This window comes from Notamacropus eugenii, chromosome 5, assembly GCF_028372415.1.
Source record: "Notamacropus eugenii isolate mMacEug1 chromosome 5, mMacEug1.pri_v2, whole genome shotgun sequence".
Taxonomy (NCBI): Eukaryota; Metazoa; Chordata; class Mammalia; order Diprotodontia; family Macropodidae; genus Notamacropus; species Notamacropus eugenii.
This window is the reverse complement of record NC_092876.1, coordinates 46623368-46645001: the sequence shown is the minus strand read 5'-3', so window position 1 is coordinate 46645001 and position 21634 is coordinate 46623368. Positions and strand designations below refer to the sequence as shown.

General features: G+C 38.2%; 1 protein-coding gene across 1 annotated transcript; it reads left to right on the top strand.

Annotated features, from left to right (window-relative positions):
- Nucleotides 1–5676: 5676 nt before the first annotated feature.
- TNFRSF9 (TNF receptor superfamily member 9) lies at nt 5677–21052 on the top strand. Its single transcript, XM_072608753.1, has 8 exons — nt 5677–5761; nt 6291–6765; nt 7227–7352; nt 8239–8376; nt 8978–9044; nt 10620–10750; nt 13676–13807; nt 15837–21052. The coding sequence occupies exons 2-8, from the start codon at nt 6669–6671 to the stop codon at nt 15974–15976; spliced, it is 831 nt and encodes a 276-aa protein (XP_072464854.1). The 5' UTR covers nt 5677–5761; nt 6291–6668; the 3' UTR covers nt 15977–21052.
- The last annotated feature ends 582 nt before the right edge of the window (nt 21053–21634 follow it).

Sequence of the window (21634 nt, the reverse complement as noted above, 5' to 3'; positions counted from 1 at the left end):
GTGCAGATATCACACCACAATTCAGGGATACCTTTGTGATAAGCCTTTCCTTTTATTCCTCCCCTTTCTACCTGCATTTATCCTTCCTTCCTTTCTTTCTTTCTCTTTCTTTCTTTCTTTCCTTTCTCTCTCTCTTTCTTTCTTTCTTTCTTTCTTTCTTTCTTTCTTTCTTTCTTTCTTTCTTTCTTTCTTCCTTCCTTCCTTCCTTCCTTCCTTCCTTCCTTCCTTCCTTCCTTTCTCTCTCTCTCTCTCTCTCTCTCTTTCTTTCTTTCTTTCTTTCTTTCTCTTTCTTTCTTTCTTTCTTTCTTTCTTTCTTTCTTTCTTTCTTTCTTTCTTTCTTTCTTTCTTTCTCTCTCTCTCTCTCTCTCTCTCTCTCTCTCTTTCTTTCTTTCTTTCTTTCTTTCTTTCTTTCTTTCTTTCTTTCTTTCTTTCTTTCTTTCTTTCTTTCTTTCTTTCTTTCTTTCTTTTTTCATATTTCTCAACTGGTAAAGCAGCTAGGTAATACAATGTATCTAAAGCACTGGGTCTGCAGTCAGGAAACCCTGAGTTCAAATCCAGCCCCAGACACTTCCTATCTATAAGACTTTGAACAAATCATGTGACCTCTGTCTCCCTCGGTTTTCTAATCTGTAAAAAAAAAAAAAAAAAAAATGGAAGTACCTATTACTTCCCAGGGTTATCATGAGGATAGAATGAGATAATATTAGTAAAGAGCTTTGCAAACATTAAAGAGTCATATAAATACTAGCTATTATTATAATACCTTCTAAATGTCTCATTTTTGAATCGAACCTTCCTTTGTAATGACGAACTACAATTAAGTAAAACAAAACAACGCGTTGGCCATGTCTGACAATGTATACCTCATTTTATACTTATATTCTTGGCTGCTGTTCATTTATTTCAGTTGTGTCCGGTTCTTTATGACCCTGTATGAGGTTTTCTTGGAGGAAATATTGGAGTGATTTGCCATTTCCTTATTCAGCTCATTTTAAAAATGAGGAAACTGAGGCAGATAAAGTTAAGCAACTTGCCCAGAGTCACACAACTGTTCTTCCTGACTCCAGGGCTGACGTTTTATCCACTGTGCCACCCAACTGCCCTACTTATAGTCTACTATATCTCTACTGAGAAAGGGAGGTCTGTTTCACCGTCAGTCTTCTGAAGTCAGGGTTGATCATTGACCCAGAGCAGAATTCTGATTTCTTTTAGATTTTTTCCCCTTTATATCCCTTTGCAAATTGTTCTCTTGGTTCTACTTACCTTGCTTGGCATCAGTTCACACAAATCTTCTCAAGTTTCTCTGGATCCTTCTTTTTTGTTGTATTTCTCAGTACAATAATATTGCTGCACCTGTAGACGGCGATGGAACAGAACACCTCTTTTCCCCAAAATAGATTGAAGGCACTCTGACCAGCTATCATCAGCCTGTAATGAAACTCAGTCTCAAAGAAGTCTTGACTTGCCCAAGGTCAACTGACTAGTAAGTGATAGAACTGTGACTCAAATATAATTTTAACTCTGAGTTTTCGTTTGAAGCGATTTTTCTGCAGAGGTTTCCTAAACTCTCCATAGTGACACCCAACAGAACCCTCATGAATCGCTGGAACTCTTCTGCCTTCTCTCCCTTGTGCCCTTCCTCCGTTGTGTCCTCCTGCCCCCCAATTCCAGCATCAATGTAGATGCCTTTTCACATCCACATTCATGAATTTAGCCCATACATGCCCATGCTAAAAACAATCACCATCTTACTCCGGCTCATCACGCTTACAAATTTGACAATACTTCCAATTCCAGTTTGTACTTTTCACAAAACCTTTTGCCTCTTGTCTACAGTGCCTTTCTGGTGAGGCTGACCTTCCCACCCTTTTCCTTTTTTATTTTTGACCTCATAGAGTACTGTTTAGTAGAAGAGAAACAGAAAATAGAAAGAAATGTTTGGACCAGATTACAAGACTGTCATTTGCTAGGCCAGAAAATACAAATGTATTTTAAGCGTACTATCTCGTAAGCAAAATTAGAGCTTACTGTTGGACTTCCCATTCTTGGCTAAGGGTGAGAAATGGAAAACGCCTAGAAGTCAGAAGACCTGGTTTCTCACTTCTGCTACAGATTACCTCTGTGACCTTGAGCAAGACACAACTTGTCTATCCTCAGTTTCTCCACTGGACACAAATATCTGGAGCTTAAGAAATACTTGTTGACTGCTTGATTTTGAGAATCATGCCTTATAAAACCACAAAGAAATGAACTGTTAGGACAATTTCATCTTTTCTCATGCTCTTCATTTAATCTCCTTTGTTAATTTCTGTACCATGTCTTTGTTCTTCAGTCTTTTTTTCAGTCATGTCTGACTCTCTGTGATCCCATTTGGGGTTGTCTTGGTAAAGACACTGGAATGGTTTGCCATTTCCTTTTCCAGCTTGCTTTACAGATGAGGAAACTGAAGCAAAGAGGGTTAAGTGACTTACCTAGGTCATATTTGAACTCAAGTCATCCTGACTCCAGGGATGGCACTATAATCCACTGTGCCACACACATATGTTGTTTTCAACCTATCATGATGTAAGTTCCATGAGGACAGGGGCTGTATCACTTTTGCATTGATATCCTCAATGCTGCTGGGCACAGAGTAGACACAATATGTATTCAGTCATTCATTTATTCCTTCAATAATTTCCATTTTTATTTTTTATTTATTTTTTAAGTTTATCTATTTAACTTTTAACATTCATTTTCACAAAGTTTTGGGTTCCAAATTTTCTCCCCATTTGTCCCCTCCCCCCACCCCAAACCACTGAACATTCTGATTGCCCCTATCACCAATCTGCCCTCTCTTCTATCATCCCTCCCTTCCCTTGTCCCCATCTTCTCTTTTGTCCTGTAGGGCCAGATAACTTTCTATACCCCAATAATTTCCATTTTTTAAGAACTAAAGTGTAAGGTAATAGGGAAGGAGAAGGATCCAAGGATCTTTTAGAAATGCTTTTGACAGGTCTTTAAGCATTTACCTGAAGATGCTATATCTCCTCACATTGCCTCTATATCTGGAATACAAGTTTACTTAACAGAGTAAGCCACAGGAATGGGGAATTGATCGATAAGACATGGTTGTCTTGATATGCCCTTTCTACAAGTAATGGGCATATTCTTTAATTACTGTTGCTACAGCTAGAGTAGGACAGTGGGGAGGGGTAGGACAGCAAGGTAGGTGGCAGGATGGCCAGGGTGGATGGATGAATATATGAATTTGATGGGAAATAGAGAGGTTGAGTGAGTTTGTACTCACTCATCTATCAGGACCACTCATTCCCAGGGCAGGAATTTCAAAGCTGATTGGATTAACTCCATTAAGGAGGGGAGGGAAGGGAAGAAGAGGGGAGGGCAAACATGATCTCTGGAGATCCTGTCTGGACCAAGCTGCTCTAGGTGAGCAAAGGATGGTAGAGAGCAGTATCAGGCAGATTGCCTGACAGCTGGTATGGATGACTAGATGTATTATTCTAGGGAGTATTTCAGTTCTTCCATGTATCTGATGACACAGTTAATAAACCATTCTTGACTGTGTCGATCTGATCCATGTCCTCCTAGAAGCTAGCTCATGACAAGGAGTCCATCTAACATGCTAAAGGAGGGTAGGGGGAGGCTCCTCCTTTTCTCTTGACATCAAGACAATCCATTCTAAGGAAGAGAAAAATTGAAATCTTACTAACTCTGTCCTTAATAAAGGTAAGAACTAAAGTTTTATTTCATTGATATAAGGAACTCCCAGGAGACTCTTTCTATCAATGCAGATTGGCACCTTCTCTGTAACTTACAGAATTATTTAGAAACACTTTTTGCGGATGCTTATATGGTCTATCTGAGGGGTGGGGAACCTGCAGCCTCAAGGCCACATGTGGCCCTCTAGGCCCTCAAGTGTGGCCCTTTGACTGAGTCCAAACTTCACAGAACAAATCCTCTTAAATAAAAGGATTTGTTCTGTAAAACTTGAACTCAGTCAAAAGATCTCACCTGAGGACCTAGAATAAAAGGAATTCTCTATTGAATAAAAGCAGAACTCTAAAGAGTTCTCAAAAAAAACCCCCAACTAATTGAAATAATAAATCCAGAAAATTCACAGGATAGAAAACAAATCCACCTAAATCATCAGCATTCCTGTATATCACCAGGAATATACAACTGAAAACAGATGAAAGGAGAAATTCCATTCAAAACAACTACAAAATGTGTAAAATATCTGGGAGTCTATCTTCTAAGATATACTCAGGGATTATATGAATGCCTTATATCACCACGCTGTGAATACTGTATATTTCATAGGACAAATAGTACCTCAGGCTCTTCTCACAACACCGTTCAGTACTGAGTTGAAGTTAGCATGTGTTTTTATGTTTTTGTTTTCCTCTGTTAGAATATAAGTCCCTTGAGGGCAGACACTGTCTTGTTTCTTGGTGTCTCCAGTGTTTACCATAGTGCCTGGAACATGGTTAAGTATTTAACGTATGCTTTCTCACTCACTCACTCTATCAATCTAATCTATCCATTCATCCATCTATCCTCCTACTAGGGGTTCTAGCTCCAACTCCCCATTTTCTATGATCCTATGAGATGTAGATGAAAAAAACAGGGAAAGTTTTTTATTTTTCCATTTATTCCTTGTAAGTTTCTCCCTAGCACACAGTAGGCACTTAATAAATGCTTGTTACAAGGTATAGTTCCCTGGTTTGGAAAGGGAAGAGAGATATATTGGGAAATGAATATGATGTGATACAATATGAATATAAATATGATATAATATTAAGTGATATAAATAAAAGTTAAGAAAAATATTTTTATTTAATTATTACCATTATTTTTTAAAATTTAAAATAAAAATTTTAAATAATAAAATGATCATTTTCTATAGATGTTTAATAAAGATGAGCCAGCCTGGCATAGTGGATGGAGAGTGGCTCATAGAGTCAGGAAAACTAGGGTTCGAGATCCACTTTTGACATATCCGGACTATATGACCTGGAGCATCTTACTTAAGCTTTCAGGGCCCTAGACAACCTTCTTAGACATGAAGCTTCAGATGGCCTTTTTTCAAATTGCCTTTTTCTTCATTAAAGGGAGTTTCCACACTAGGAGTTCTCTGTATTGATGAACTCATAGGTGTAGGTTCCCTCCAAAAATTTACTGAGTAATATTAATGCTCATTGGGCAATCCAGTATATGTACCACACCATTGTGATCTCCACTTATAGGAAATTGCTTTAGTCCAGTGCTGACACAGACTGTGAAAGTCATCCCTTTTTATTCTTACAAAATTCCCAAAATTCCCCAGCATGTGACAGGACAGGGTTTAAGGGAATATCTAGAGGTTAAGATCATTGATTAACTTTATGGGGACTCAAACATTCTGAAGGCAAGGTAAAATGTAGTTTTAGAAGGCTCTTTGAAGTGACTAGATCCTTTGATTTCTCAGGGAAACCTAAGAAAAATCCTAATAGAGAGCTAGAGACTGCTTCCAAGAAATGATCTGAGACCATGGCAAGAAGGGGCCCGAGGGGATTTTGGGGGCAGTCAACTTCAGCCTTGATAGAGCTCTAATTAAAATCATTTTGGGGATTTCCCAAGAGGCTCCTCCTCCCTCCCCCCCTCACTGAGTCACCCGAGCTTAGGAGGAAGGTTTAAAAGGCACCAGCTATAAAAATGCTCACTGTTCCTGAAGATCGAGAAATTGAACTCTCTGAATGCATCCCCCAAATTTTCACAGGTTTGTTATTGGTAGTACTTCCTCCATCTTTTGCCTTTCTGAACTTCCTATTTCCTTCTCATTTCATCTTTTGTATTTAGTGGTTCCCCTTTGATCGGGTCCTGGGAGCTCGGTATAAAATAGACATTATGAAAGAGAATATCTATTTTGCTTAATGTTTTCTTTGCTTTGCTCCAGATGTCAGAACAAATCCATGTCTGCAAAGAAGACAGGAAGTAGGTTGAGCCCAGAGACGCTGCTCCATCCCCAAATGATCACTTTAGTTGATGTTGAAACTTCTGGTTTATTTACTCTATGCTTTAGAAATCAGCAGTGCTAATGAGAGAGATCCAAATTTCTTAAAAAAAAAAATCATTGATAAGTGTTTCTCCCCTCTTTTCAGGAATTTCTGCCCGATACAACGTAGAGCAGGGACTGTTTCACTTCTGTCTTTGTATCCCCAGAGCTTCGCAAAGTGCCTGACCCTTAGGAGGTGCTTAAGAAATACTGTTGATGGATGGATCAATTGACCAAATGTGTCTTGTTCTAGGTATGCAGAAAACCTTGCTGAACTATGGATGCCTTTGTCAGGGAACTGTGATACTGGACCTGCCTTATGGTGATGTTCTGGAAGCTGGCTCTGCAGTTAGGAAAACCTAGGCAAGTGTAAACCAAAGAGGATAGGCACTGCTGAATCTCCGACCTGTCAGGAGCAGGTGCTTCTGCTACTTTTCCAGAACAAGACTGGGTTGACATCTATGGATTTTTGTAGGAAATCAAAGAATTTTGAGGTAGACAATTAGTTCATGAGACACATAACCTAGCTTTATCACCTGGAAGTGTCTCCTTGAGAGTGAAGATTGTGGCAACAGGCTAGAGTGTCGTGGGAACTGACCTCCTGAGCACCACCTTTCTCTAAGACTCCAACATGGTAAACAGCTCCGACAAATTGGATGCAATGCTAACTCTTGTCATACTACTTTGGGGAACTCTGGTCCAGGATTCCTGTGGCAGTTGTCCAGCTGGTAAGAACAAAAATCAAGGACATGTTCTTGTCTATCTTACTGACTCTTAATTTCATGGCCACCCTACCTGACTTTAATTAACTTCTTGGGTCCATCCTGAATATAGTTTTAGTGGAATAGTTAGGAAAATTCCCTTCTTAGTGGATCTAGTCATCAGGATAAGCAATGATTCTGTTTTAACTGAGACATAAGATTTATATAGTCTATTTTAATTTTGCTTTATTTATATCTCATTCTTTCTGATTCGGTGTTTATTCCCAAAGCGTGCTTGTGGAGGCTCCAGTTTTAAAAGTCAGTCAATCATTAATCAAAATATAACTCCATTACAGTAGCCCCTGGGAATGACTGAATTTTCAGCATTTTTATTTCCCATGTCTTTAAATATTCTTGAATGCTACAGTGAAGACTGCAAAATACTAAAGGTTACCAGAATCTCTTGATTCCTCTCTTTTGCTCCTTAGGTACTTTCTGGAATGGTACAGACTATGGAAAAAACAAAAATCAGGCTTGTATTCCATGTCCTCCAAATAGTTTCTCTAGTACAGCTGGTGAACAGAGGACATGTGACATATGCAAGAGTTGTAAAGGTAGGATCTCATACATAAATATGAATCCATAAGTATGTGTGTGTGCTTATATGGCGAGTTTTGGATAAGTGATGAGATAGACAAACTTTGACCCTCTATTGTGTTAAGGCTCTCTCTATGCCCATGATTTTAAAATTATTTAAAATTATCTTGTGTTTTTTAGATCATTTTCATTTACAAATATATCTTTCCCCCTTATACTACCTATTGAGTCATCCTGTATGAGAATGAATTTTTAAAAATCAGTTCAGCAAAACCAAGCAACACATAAGAATGACAGTATATGCGATGTTCTATATTCAGGGTTCCCTTTAAGAAAAAGAAAAGAGAGGGAGAGGAGGGGAGAGAGAAAAGAGAGGAGGGAGAGGGGGAGGGAGAGAGAGAGAAGTCCATTTTCTAGCCTCTTCTCCATTTCCACTACTTTTCAAATGTCATGAGTGCTATTTCCTATATGTATTGAGAAATTTAAAAAATTACTGTAGTGGTAACTACATGGAGATAATTTGGGTTTCTTAAAATGTGAGAAGTAGCATTTTATTGAAAGTTTATTCCAGGTGACATGCTATTTCACAGTTGATGGGAACATGCTTCTACTAACCAAAATGAAGGAATTATGTTTTTAGAGTTAATTTAGCACTAAAAGTCATGAGAAACTTTCTCACTATAGTCATATATTCAGTTTTATTTTTATCATTCAACAAGCATTTATGTGTTTGACACTGTGGTAGGCAATAGGGATATAAGGGCAAAAATGGAAGAGCCTGTGATCTAAGGAATTTACATTCTACTAGCGGAGGTGGGAGGTGGTAGGAGGGAAAGGTTTCATTAGAGAGCTTGTCAGTAAGCATTTATGTCCTATTTTGAAATGAACTTGGATTTTTTAAAGGTGTTTTCAGAACTAAGAAAGAATGTACTCCAACAAGTGATACGGAGTGTGATTGTAGGTCCGGGTATCATTGTTCTGGAGCAGGATGTTCTAGGTGTCAACGAGATTGCAAGCAAGGACAAGAATTTATAGGAAAAGGTAGGTCTGTATTTCCCTTCTTTGAAGTCTACTAGAAGTTCTAAACTTGTTAAGTGTACCAAAACTGTATTAGCAGATTCTTAAGCAGCATGGTAAAATGAAAAGAAAGTAGACTTGGATTCAGAGAATATGGGTTCAAATCCTGACTATACCATTTACTACTTGTATGATCTTGAAAATGCTATTTAAGTTCCGTGGGCCTCAGTTTCCTCATCTGTAAAATGAGGAGGCTGGGCTTAGATGACTGCTAAAATTTTTCCTAGTTCTCAAACTATGATCCTATTAGATGCAACATTTAATAGATATGTGTAAGTGACTAGGTCAAGCATACTAGTAAATAAAGACTTCTTTTCAATAAATCATAATTTGAATATTTACTATCCATTTGATATCACGTATTTTCTAATATATTCACACTCATAAAGTTTTCTTAAATGCTTGTCACTAGAATGAAAACCTCAACGCTTTTTCAAATCAGAGGACTTTGAGAACTGTTGAACAGCATTTTATGGCATTAAAAATCGTTAAGATGTTTATAGTAGGGAAAAAACTTAAAATGATAAAAATACTTAAATTTGTCCACCTTTGTTGTTCCACCAAGGTTGCAGAGACTGTAGCTTTGGTACCTTTAACGATCAGACATGGGGGAACTGCAGACACTGGACAAAGTATGTATAACATTAATTTTCTTTAGATTATTCAATGATGGTTCTAGTTTAAGTTTATATTTTAAGATAATAAATGCTAAAGTTTTACATATTAATCAAGTACCTAGGTAGAATTATTTATTGCAAAAATGATAGATTGATGACATGAACGATATCATCCATTCTACCCATTCACTCCTCACTTCTATGCAGCTCTCATTGTTATTCACTCCCTCTCTCCCTCCCCCCTCTCTTTCTCTGTTCCTCTTTGTCCCCCCTTCTCCCTCCTTTCCCCCTTCACTTCCCTCTACCATATCTCTGTCTCTGTCTCCCTCCCTCTCTTTTTGGTCTCTCTCTTCCCATTCCCTCTCCTCTCTCTGTCTCCCTCTCTCTCTCCTTCCTCCTCTTCTCTCTTCCTCTGTCTCTCTGTCTGTCTCTCCCTCCCTCCCCCCTCTCTGTCTCTCTCTCTCCCTCTCCTCTCCTCTAACTCTCCCCATCTCTTCTCCTTTCTTCCCATCACTTTCTCTTTCTTAAAGTATTCAGTGGCCTCCTAACTACCAAGTCCAATGACTCTGAACTCTCTGTTAAATGACACTATTAATTACCAACTCTTTGAAACTCTTTCCCTTGGCTTCGATGATAATCTCCTCCTTCTCCTCCTGTATTTCTGCTTCCTTTATGACTCCTTCCATGATGTGCCCTTCTCCCATCCCTTCAATGTTGGTGGTTCCTTGGATTCTGTCCATGGTTCTTGTCTCTGTCTACATTTTCTCCCTGGCCACTTCAGCCACAGTGACATAGAATTCTATATCTCACATTCCATTTTCACACCTTATCTTGTATTGGAGAAACAGTGGAATATAGTGTAAAAAGCTCTGGTCTAAGAATTTGGTTCAAAGTCCTACACAACCACTACTGCCAAGTCACTTTCTGAGCCTCAGTTTTCTTGTCTGCGAAATGGAGATGCAGGGTTGTAAGGAAAGTGCTTTTAAAAGGTAGAGAATTATGCAAGTGCGAGTTTTATTTTTATTACAGTTATTTGTGTCCTTGTATTATCCTTTCCAGATTATAAGCTCCATGAGGGCAGGTTTGCTGCTATCATCTTTGCATCTTCCATAACATTTGCTATTATGCATAGATATTTCAAATCTGTTCTCCCAGAATCTAAGAGATGTAAGGAATGAAGATCAATGCAAGGAAAAACCTGCCATCAGTTAGGATCCAACAGTGGAATGGGTCATCTAGGGAGAGGATGATTTCTTCCTTCCTAGAGGTATTCAGCTAGAAACTGAACGCTCATGCATTGGAGGATAGTTTAGACAGGATTCGGAGTTGGATTAGAAAACCTTTAATGTCCAAATTTAAGGTTACATGACCTGTGATGCATTTGTTGATTATTAACTTCAAATATTATAATTATATGTATTTATTATTATTATTATATGTATATTGTATAGTATATATAATTATCATTATTAACTTCAAATTCATTTTATTATTAGCTTTCCATGAACTGGAATAGAAGTAATTGCTTTGGTTTCTGAAATTAATCACGTTCAAGTTTTAATTATTTACTTGTTTCTCATTTCACTTCAGCTGCTCTTTAAATGGACTAGTAGTGCTTGTAAATGGAACTAATAAAAGGGACGTGGTATGTGGATCCACCCAAACAGATGCCACTCTGGGTACAATGTCTGTAACAGTACCCATTTCTCTCACACGTACTGGTAAGCTATTGGTTAATATCTGATTAATATGAACCTGTCATGGCTGTTCTATACTAACTGTAACTCAATCCGTCTGGTACACACCAACTCAACAAGGATACCCAGTAGAGACCCCAAGATTCAGAATTTAATAGGAATTCTGATTTGCATACAGCTACTATACATCATGGGAAGGGACATGCCGTAGCGGTTAGAGAACTGCCCTCAGAGTCAAGAAGGTTGAGGTTCAATTTCTGTCTGACACAAACTGACTGTGTGACCCTGGACAAGTCTCTTGACATCTTAGAACACTTTCTAAGATGATAAGTTGCTTTGGCACTCCTTGGGAAAACCATTTACAGTCAGTGCCTCTGCTTCCTTTCCTCTCACTCTCTGCAGTCTGACTCCCAAGGTCATCATTTGACTGAAACTAGTCTCTCCAGATTACCAGTGGTTTCATTAATTTCCAAATATAAGGGACTTTTTTGTCAATCCTCATTCTTCTTGATCTCTTTGCAGCCTTTGACACTGTTGATCACGCTCTTTTCTTCTCTCTAGGGTTTCATGGCACTTCATTCTTCTCTTACTTCTCGGATTGCTTTTTCTCTGTCTCCTTTTCTTGATCTTTATCCAAGTTGTGCCTACTAACTGTGGGTGTCCCCTAAGGTTCTGTCGTGGATCCTCTTCTCTTTTCCCTCTATACTATTTCACTTGGCGATCTCATCAGTTTCTATGAATTTAATTATCAGCTCTATGCAGATGACTCTTAAATCTATTTTATCCTTTCTTGTGACTTCCAGACTAAAATCTTCAACTGCCTATTGGACATCTTGAATTGAATGCCCTATAGCTACCTCATACTCAACCTGTCCAAAATAAAATTCATTATCTTCCTTCCAGACACACAGGCTCACAGCCTACATGTCATCCTCAGCTCCTCACTCCATCCCCACTCTGTCCCCCAGTCTAATATCCAATCAGTTGTCACGATCTGTTGATTTCACCTAACATCTCTTGTAACTGCCCCCTTTTCTCCTCTACCACTGCCACCACCACTATCACCTTCCATCACCTTATGTCTGCACTATTTTGATAATTTTCTCATTGGTCTCCTTGCCTCAAGCCTCTCCCCACTTCATACATCTGTCAAATTGATCATCGTGTAGCTCTGATCATGTGTTCCCCCTATTCGATACATCCCAATGGCTCCCTATTACTTCCAGAATCAAATATATAAAATCCCCTGATTTTTTAACCCTAACCTTTCATAACCTGTCTTCCTACCACTTTTCTAGCCTTCTTACTCGCTCCTAATGTACTCTTTGATCCAGTAACACTGCCATCCTTGCCATTGCTCTCATAAGACATTCTGTCTCCCAATTCTAGGCATTTGCACCAGCTATCCCTCATTTCCTGGAATGCTCTCCCTCCTCATCTCTGCCTGCTGGCTTCCTTCAAGTCTCAGCTAAAATTCTACCTTTCGCAAGAACCCTTTCCTAATCTTTCTTATTCCTAGTGCCTTCCTTTGTATATTACCTCCAATTTATCTTGTATAAGTAGATATATACATCTAATATCTAATATTTATATATACAATCTATAATATATATTATAGATAGTATATATCAATATAATATATAGTTTATGTGATATAGACATATAGATACACATATATGTATATATACATAATGCATATATATGTATGTATGTATATATATACATATCTATATCTATATCTGTATCTATCTCTCTCTATATATATCTTGTACATGGTAGTTTACATACTTCTTCCCCCATTAAACTGTGACTTACTTCAGAGCAGGAACTATTTCTGCCTTTCTTTGTATCCTTAGCACTTATCCCAATGCCTGGCACACAGCAACTATTTAATAAAAGTTTGTTAACTTGATTTGACTGAAGACTAGATTACTCTTGACTAGAGCTTCCTACTTCCATGAAATCACCATTTCAACAACAAAAAAACAAACTACAAATGAAAAAAACCTACAGAAATTAGAAAATTGGATGCCACATAATATAGAAAACATAGTGTTTTTTAAGCAGTGTCTTTCTAAAGTAATAACCTTGAACTTTGGAATTTTTTTTCTCCAACTTTAAAGGTTCTATTCAATATGTCCTATAGAATGGACATTCCTTGAGGGTAGGGATTGTTTCACTTTCTATCTTCAGCACCTACCTACATAGTGCCTGATGGGTACACAGTAGGTGCTTAATAAATACTTATTGATCACTACACAGAGTATTTTAGTAGAACAAAGATCACAGTGATTGGTAGCACCAGTGAAAGAGAAGAAGTTTGAGAATGTTAAATCCTAGGAAGAGAAAAGCCAATTTAGCATTTGCCACCCCCATATCTGCCCCTGTTAGTAGTTATCCTGTTCTTCAACATTCTTCTAGTCATGTGGATCACTATTGATTTTTCAATGTCATGTAAAAACAACCCTGATCTACATTGATAAAATCAATAAGCATTTTAATAATAATGTACTTTAATTAATATTTAATAATTTTAATCAAATAAAACATTTAATAATTTTAATAAAAAATAAGAATTTTTTTCATGAAACATTCATTAAGGACTTACTATGTTCCAGGCACTGTGTTAAGCACCAGAGATACAAAAAAAGAAAAAGACAAAAGACAGTCCCTGTCCTCTAAAAGCTCACAGCCTAATGTATAAGGTATGATCACATATATAGTAGATAGCCATTAAATTTCTATGTCTGGAAAAATGACTCATTTATCACAAAATTCTTCTTAGGGTCCCATCTAATTCCCAAAGCCAACATATTAGAAATGTGCAAAGGTTTATCCCCCTCCATCATGCTTAGGAATAAATTTGTAACTAGGCTCCCCATTGTCAGGTTTCCTATCTATCCTCTGTTGTCTCACCTCCGGATTTTTTCTTTCTTTCTTTTTTTGAAGCTAAGGACCGTCAATTAATCATCTTTACTCTGGCTCTGACCATGGCTATTGGATTCTTTGTGCTTCTTCTCTTGTCGTGGTTCTGTTGCAGTATCAGAAACAAAAAGAAGCTGCCCTACCTACTCAAGCAAAGTAAGAACTCATCCCAGGTTTCCCTTCTGTAAGTGAGTGCCAGCATGGATGATGAGATCATGGTAGTGCGAACTCAGAAGCAAGGTGGAAGAATGGCTAGAGTGCATCAGATGTTTAGTCCTCCAGGAGCTCCTAAATCATCATTGCTCCTATTGCACAGGGTCTGGAGTCAGGGAGACCTGAGTTCAAATCCAGCCTCGGATGCTTACTAATCATGTGACCTTGGGGAAGTCACATAACTTTTCTCTGCCTCAGTTTCTTCCACTGTTAAATTGGAATAATAATAGCAGCAGCTACCTTCTGGGGATGTTGTGAGATATGAGATATATCTCATATATACGTGAGACAAATGAGATAAGTTTTGCAAAGAGCTTAGCACAGTGCCTGGTTTTTGCTATATAAAATATATAATGCTATTATTATTATTATCATTGATACCACCTACCTCCCAGGAATGTTGTGAAGACCAAATGAGATAATATTTGCAAAATGCCTAGCACAGTGCCTGGTACTTATGCGTAACGAATGCTTCCCTTCCTCAAGGTAAACTGACACATGACTTGAGAGGGGAATGAAAAAAGCCAGGGAAGCCTATAGAATTCAGAAATAAGGTCTTGAGGCTTAATCTAGAGAGATGGCCTGATATGAGGATTTCAGCACCAAGAGGTAGCCTAATGGTTAGTGATGCTGGCTTGGGGTCAAGATGACTTAGGTTCACATCTCACCTCTGATGCTGACTAGCAAGCTGCTTGATCTCTCTAAAATTTAGAAACAAGGATGATACAAAATCAATTTGTAAAAAAAATCAATCAGGCTGGGAATTAAAAAAAGAAATGCCTACTGAAGAGGAAAAAGGGGTTTTCTTAATAAAATTAGGAATTTTGCTAATGATGTAAAACCTATCTAGATCCCTTTTGAGCAGCTTTTCTCTGGTGAATGGTTTAAGGCTGTGAAGAAATCATTTTCACTTTTGCTTTTGCTTTTAATTTCTAGTACTTTCATCATTTAACCAAGATAGGCAGGAATGAGGTCTAGAATACCCTGAAAAGTAAATAAATATCTCTGAAATCTAGCAGGTAGCAGCTGCATTTGGAACATGGGGAGCTTTTCAATTTACCTGGATTTTCTACTAGTCACTTATAGAAAGGGATCAAGGGCAGCTAGACAGTGAAGTGGATGGAACACTGGGCCTCAGTCAGGAAGACTCCTTTTCCTGAGTTTAAATCTGGCCTCAGACACTTACTAGCTGTGTGATCCTAGGCAAGTCATTTAATCCTTTTTGCCTCAGTTTCTTCATCTGTAAAATGAGCTGAGGAAGGAAATGGCAAACCACTTTAGTATCTTTGCCAAGAAAATTCCAAATGGGGGCTCAAAGAGATGGACATGACTGAAATGACTGAACAGCCACAGAAAGAATCAATAAATGAATAAAATTCTTAAATCCAAAGAAAGAATTGAGAAAAATTTCTCACTTCACAGTGAGTCTTGTAGGATGCTTCCATCCTTTCTGAAAGTTGATTTGTAGCCAAGCTTGGTTTTCCAGGTCTTTAAAACTTTGCTTCTGGGGAGACTGTGGCTGATGGATATTGCAGTCAGGCTAAAGACTACTGGGTGTCCGAAAAAAGTCCTACAGTGATGTGGCAAGCTCCTCCTGGAGCAAAGGACCACTGGGCTGACTAAGGAAGGACCAATCAGTCCATACTAAAAATGGAGGAGGTCAGAGGTTTCCATGCTGATTTTAGTGGGATTGGCCAGTAAGTTATCACTGCACTTGTAGCCTAGAAGAAAGAGAGAGAGAAAAAGAGAAAGAAAGAGAGAGAGAGAGAGACAGAGAAAGAGAGAGAGAGAGACAGAGACAGAGAGAGAGAGAGACAGAGAGAGAAAGGAGAAGAGGAGGCAGAGGAGGAGGAGGAAGAAGGAGGAGAGGAATAAAAAAGCCAAGTTGTTTTAAGATCTCTGTTCAGGAGAAACAAAGGAGAATCACCCAGCCAGAGAACCAAAGCTAACCATCTACCTCTTTCTGTTTTAGCTTTTATAAAACCATTACAGACTACTCAAGAAGAGGATGCCTGTAGCTGCGGGTTTCCAGAAGAAGAACAAGGAGAGCGTGAAATCATTAAATTCCATTCGGAGTTGCATTTGGAGCTGTTTTTAAAAGACTCAAAGTAGTAAGGCTTTGGGGCCATTATCATTCATCACCCAAAAACTTATTTGCTGATGCTACTTGAAAAGAGTCTTAAGAAAGGGACTGTGGTGGTTAAAAAGAGAGAAACACACCCTTTGATCAGATGTAATGTGTCTCAGAATGGTCTCTGAGTTAGAACTGGCTGATGAGGGCAGTTGCCTTCAACAGTAGAGATTCTAACCCATCCCTAGCTGCCCATCCTGATTGACTTTTGTCCCACCTTCACCATGGGTGGAGTCTACCCAATAAGCTAGAAGCCTTCACTGCTTTCCCCTGACATTTCAAGGGCACCTTCCTTCAAGCTTCTTATTGATTATACAGGGCATCCCCAAAGTCTTAGTGCTTAGTGCTCCACTAAGACTTTGGAGAACGCCTTCATGTGATTCAAGCTCAGTTACCATGTATCCAGACAGTTTTTCTGTGCTGCAGTATGCAAGCAATTTTTTTTAAAAGGTGGGAAATCACAAAGTAAATCTATATTATTCCTGTCAGCATAGGACGCCGTCTTTAACTTATGCTATTTCTAGCTATGCTATTTTAATGAATAAGGGAAACATAGGCAAGAGTCTCATAAATATTGTTCAGGAAACCACAAATGGCCCCATGGATCATCTGCTAAGTTGTCAATCTCTATCTAGTCTGTAGTCTTTTTCTTCTCTCCTGTTCTGTCCCAATAAGAGTATTTTTCTCATGGGCCACCCTTCCCACTCTCTACACTTTTCACTCTTTCTTGCCTTGCTCCACATTTACTCCACCCATCCCATTCCACCCTACTTCTCACTCCTCTCTAAAACACTAGATTCTTAAACCTTGTATCTTACTCATTGTTCCTAGTCATCCCCTCCTCAGTGGGCCTCCAAACAGGTTACCCCCTATCCTATTTCTTCCTCATCCCTTTCTTGATAGCTGCTTGCTAATTCTCCCATGGTTCAATCATGGGTGAATGAAATGCCATTGAACTCATGATTTTATTAGTATAGGGAATTTCCTATTATTTTGCCCATGATTAGGAGACCCTCCCATTTGGTGGGCAATGGTACTATAGTTATAGACTAAATATGGCACCAAAGAGTCATATTTTTCCTAAACATAGTTAGTCCAATTACATTTTAATCTGTTTTGGGTAGTACTCAAGAGTATTATGAGCTGTATGTGGCCCATAAGTGGTGTGTTTGACCTCTCTGATCTAGCCCAACCTCCTAATTTTCCAGAGGAGGAAACTGAAGTATTAAGAATCAATGAATATATGTATATGTATATGTATATGCATATATGCATGTGTGTGTATATATGTATATCTTCAATGTTGGCCTTCTCTAAAGAGGGGTTGAGAAGGAGAGACAAATCAGAATACAAAATAAAACAAAAACTGAAGGAATGGATTTTGTTGCAGTAAGTTGTAGTAAGTGACAAAGTCAGGATTCAAACTCAAGTTCTCTGACTCCAAATCCAACTATTTTGCCATTGCATAGGAATAACTAAAAAACCTAATCGTATTTGGCTTAGAATCTCAGAGACATATAGAGTTCCCAAGCTGGAAAGGAACCTCAGGCCATCTCATCCAGCCTGGATCTGAGCAAGAATGTTTTCTATAACATACTTGATAATAGATTCTTGGGATTTCACAAGCAGAATCCCAAGACCATAAACTCTTCTATAAGGTCTTTGACTCTTCACTTGAGAGAACAACCTAAGGTCATTCTACCACAGGGATTCTTAACCAGAAGATGAGTAGCACACTTTTCCATTCAGCTACATCTGTTTATGAAGTCATTATTCTCCTGAAAATAGCTATGTATAAATACTAAAGAAAGAAGTAGTCCTCAAGAATAAGACATTAGTGAAAAAAATAATCTTGATATGACTTGGTGCTTTGCTCACTCATCCCAGTGACTCACTGCTTAATCAGGTTCCTCACCTTTATTTCAAGCACTTCCTAATCTACCTCCAACCTGTCTTTTAGCATTGGTTTCAGTTTACTCTCCATCACATATTCTAAGCCAAATTGCCCTACTCATTATTCCCTGAACTTGGCATTCCACCTCTAGGCCTTTGCCTAGGCTGTGTCTCTCATGTCTGGGATATACTCCCTGCTTATTTCCTTTCTTTTGAATCCTTACCTTCCTTCAAGGTAAGCCTTGAAGGCTTAGCTCAGATGCTACTTCCAATAGGAAACCTTTGCTGATCACCCTTTAATTATCTATTAAATGTTGTATCCTCTCCCATTCCCATGCCCAGTGGAATGTAATTCTCTTTGTGACTTCATTTTAGCTCATGCTGAATTTTTGTTCCAGGTTACTATGTGGACACTTCTAGGACTTTACATTAGTTTTGAAGCAAGATTCCTTACTCACCCACTCCTACTCTCCCCCCAGGCAACATGGATTCAATTTTCTGCTTACCTGGAGCTTTCTTTCCTTTAAGTAAAATATAAATTCTCCCAAAAGAATATAGATTCTTTGAGAGCAAGGACAAGATTTTTGTCTTTGAACCATAGGCCAGGTAGCTTAATAGGAACATAGGATCACAGATTTGGATCTTTGAGGGACCTTAGAGCATGTGTGACCCAACTCCCTCATTCTACAGATGAAGAAACTGAGAGCCAGAGAGGTCATAGGATTTATCCAAGATGACTCATAGCAATTGGTGGAACCTATCTTCTGGCTCCAAACCCAGTACTTATGATACTATTTCTATGATTCATAATAAGTAAATTATAAATGTTTATTGAATGAATCATTTGTAGACTGATATTTATATAGCATTTTCCAGTTAATATTGCAATTTCCTCACAATAACCCTTTGAGATGGTAAGACTATTATTTATACTTTATAGATGAGGATTCTGAGTTTTATAGAGGTTGTCATACAATGAAGTGGAAACACTGGGGCTTAAACCCAGGTCTTGACCCCAAGGTGAATATTCTTTTTTTCAATGACATTATCATTTCTATAGGTTTACAAAACACTTTACATGTGTTATCTCATTTGATCCTCATAACAGCCCTGGGAGATAGGTGCTACTATTACTTCCACTTAACAGAAGAGGAAACTGAGACCCAGAGACGTTAAGTGAATTGTCCAGGGTCACAGAGCTAGTCAGTGAATGAGATGGGATTTGAACTTGGGTCTTGCTGACTCCAAGTCAAGGACTGTATCAATTGTTCTATCTAGACTGATTCTCTCCTAGGTGAGCAGATAATTATAAAGGGATAGCCTTTCCATCCCCTCTGTTCTCTCTGCTCCTAAGTTTCTTATCCCTCTTCTCAGACATAAAAAGAGAGAGATAAACGATAGTCATAATGACTGCCTTTTCTTCAACAAAAGAGTTCTCTCCACCAGTCACCTGACTTCTTCTATCTCTAACCTCCTTTCTTGGTAGGGGTGAGGAATGGGGGAACCAAGAAAAGAAACCAGCTCCTTCCTATTATGAATATGCCTTCTATTTACAGCTTCAGCTCCTAAACTCAATCCAGATACAAACTGCTTTCTATGAGAGGGATCATGTTCTTTTCTACAGAGCAGGATGCTTAAAAAAAATTGAAGAACACAAAGACTTTAAAGAGATAAAAAATAGTTTCACTATAGAAATAAAAGAGATCTCTATTACTGATTTCTAGAACTAAGGTATCTTGTGGGAATGTGTATGTGTGTGTGGGGAGAGAGAGAGGAACAGAGAGAGAGAGAGACAGAGAGAGACAGAGACAGAGAGAGACAGAGAGAGACAGAGAGACAGAGAGAGAGAGAGACAGAGAGAGACAGAGAGAGAGAGAGACAGACAGACAGAGAGAGAGAGAGAGAGAGAGAGAGAGAGAGAGAGAGAGAGAGAGAGAGAGAGAGAGAGAGAATTTCTCTCCAGGGCAGAGGTACCCAAAAGAAGATCAAAACTGATTTTGTTGCTGGAAGATATTATAAATGGAAGAATGTAGGCCAGGTACTGCACCTGGCATTTTGTGCTGTCATTTGGATGCCAATCAGAAGATCTTGGAAATGAGTTGAGCTTATTTGCCCCAACTTCCATTCGACTTTGTTGTTTGTACAAGGTTTTTAAAAGTAGATCTTGGTAAGACAGACCCGTGATCAGAGGTTAAATGTGAGTTACAAGAAATTTTCTAACCTTAAGTCAAATGGTTGTCTGGATCCATGTTCTTTGATCACCAACCAAAGTGTAGTTTAAAAAAAAATAGACTATCTTAGCTTGGAGACATTCTTTTGGCATTTGTTAACTGCTTGGCTAAGTTCTGAGACATGTATAGAGGGAAGCAGAGAGGCCAAAAAATGTCTTTAAAGAGATGAAAGTCAGCAGAACTCAGTAACCACAAGAGTACCTGATGTGCCCTGAAGAGAGAACACTATGTCAAACATGGATTTTATGTACAATAGCAACACAATGTCTTTACCAGAGGATTCAGTTCAGTTACCACTTTCTACCTGAAGCCTTTTTTGCCCTTCCCCACCTAAGTCCTAGTGCCCCACTTCCCCAAATTACCTTGTATTTATTTTAGTTATTTTTAAAATAGCTTTATCTTTTATTGTGAACTTAATCAGCAAATACAAAATTTTCAATATACAAGGAAGAAAGGTGATTGTCTAAAAACTATAAACCTAGGTAGTTCAAATATATATTTTAAATTTAATAATTTAAAATTGTTATTTGTGTCCTTGTCTGTTCCTCTTTTTTTTTTTTTGTGCATTTAAAAATGTTTTGTGTCCCCTTCTTGGTATGATTGGTAGATGTTGCAAAATAACATTTAGACTTGATATTAGGAAAAGGATTCCTGATATTAGGACCTACCAAAAGTTGGAATGGTCTTCATCTGCACGGAGGGAGAGGGAGTCATGGGAAGATAGATTTAGAGGTAGAAAAGACCTTGGAAAGCATTTGGTTCAGAGGTGTCAAATTTAAGTAGAGATGGGGGCCTCTAAAATAGACATAAGTGTCCCTGGGAGCTGTATATTGACTTAGAAAAACACATATTATTATAATGTATGTTTTATTGTATGTTTTATTTATTTTGATCAATATTTCTCAATTACATCTTAATTTGGTTTGGGCAATATTCAAGAGTGTTGTGGACTACATGTGGTTCATAGGCTGTGTGTTTGACCCCTCTGATCTAGCCCAACCCCCTAATTTTCCAGAGAAGGAAACTGAAGTATAAAGAAGGAATGGATATGTATAGATGTAGATATACATACATATACACATGTGTGTACATGTATATGTATATATACACATATGTGTATGTATATGTGGATATATATGTATGTATAAAATGTTGGTTTCTAAAGAGCGGTTGGGAGGGAGAGAGATAAATCAGAAAACAAGATATAACAGCAACAACAAAAAAGAAGAATGAAGTTATACTGGTAGTAAGTGGCAAAATCAGGTTCTGTGACTCCAAATCCAGGTACTTTTCCATTGCATAACAGTAACTACAAAACTGTAGAATATCAATCCCAGAGACATATGGAATTTCCAAGGTGGAAGGGACCTCAGAAGTCATCTTATCCAACCTAGATCTGAGCAAGAATGTTTTCTGCAACAAAGCTAATGATAGATTCTCAGAATTTCACTTGCCGAATCCCAAGACCATAAACACTTCTATAAGGCCTTTGACTCCTCACTTGAGAGAAAAACC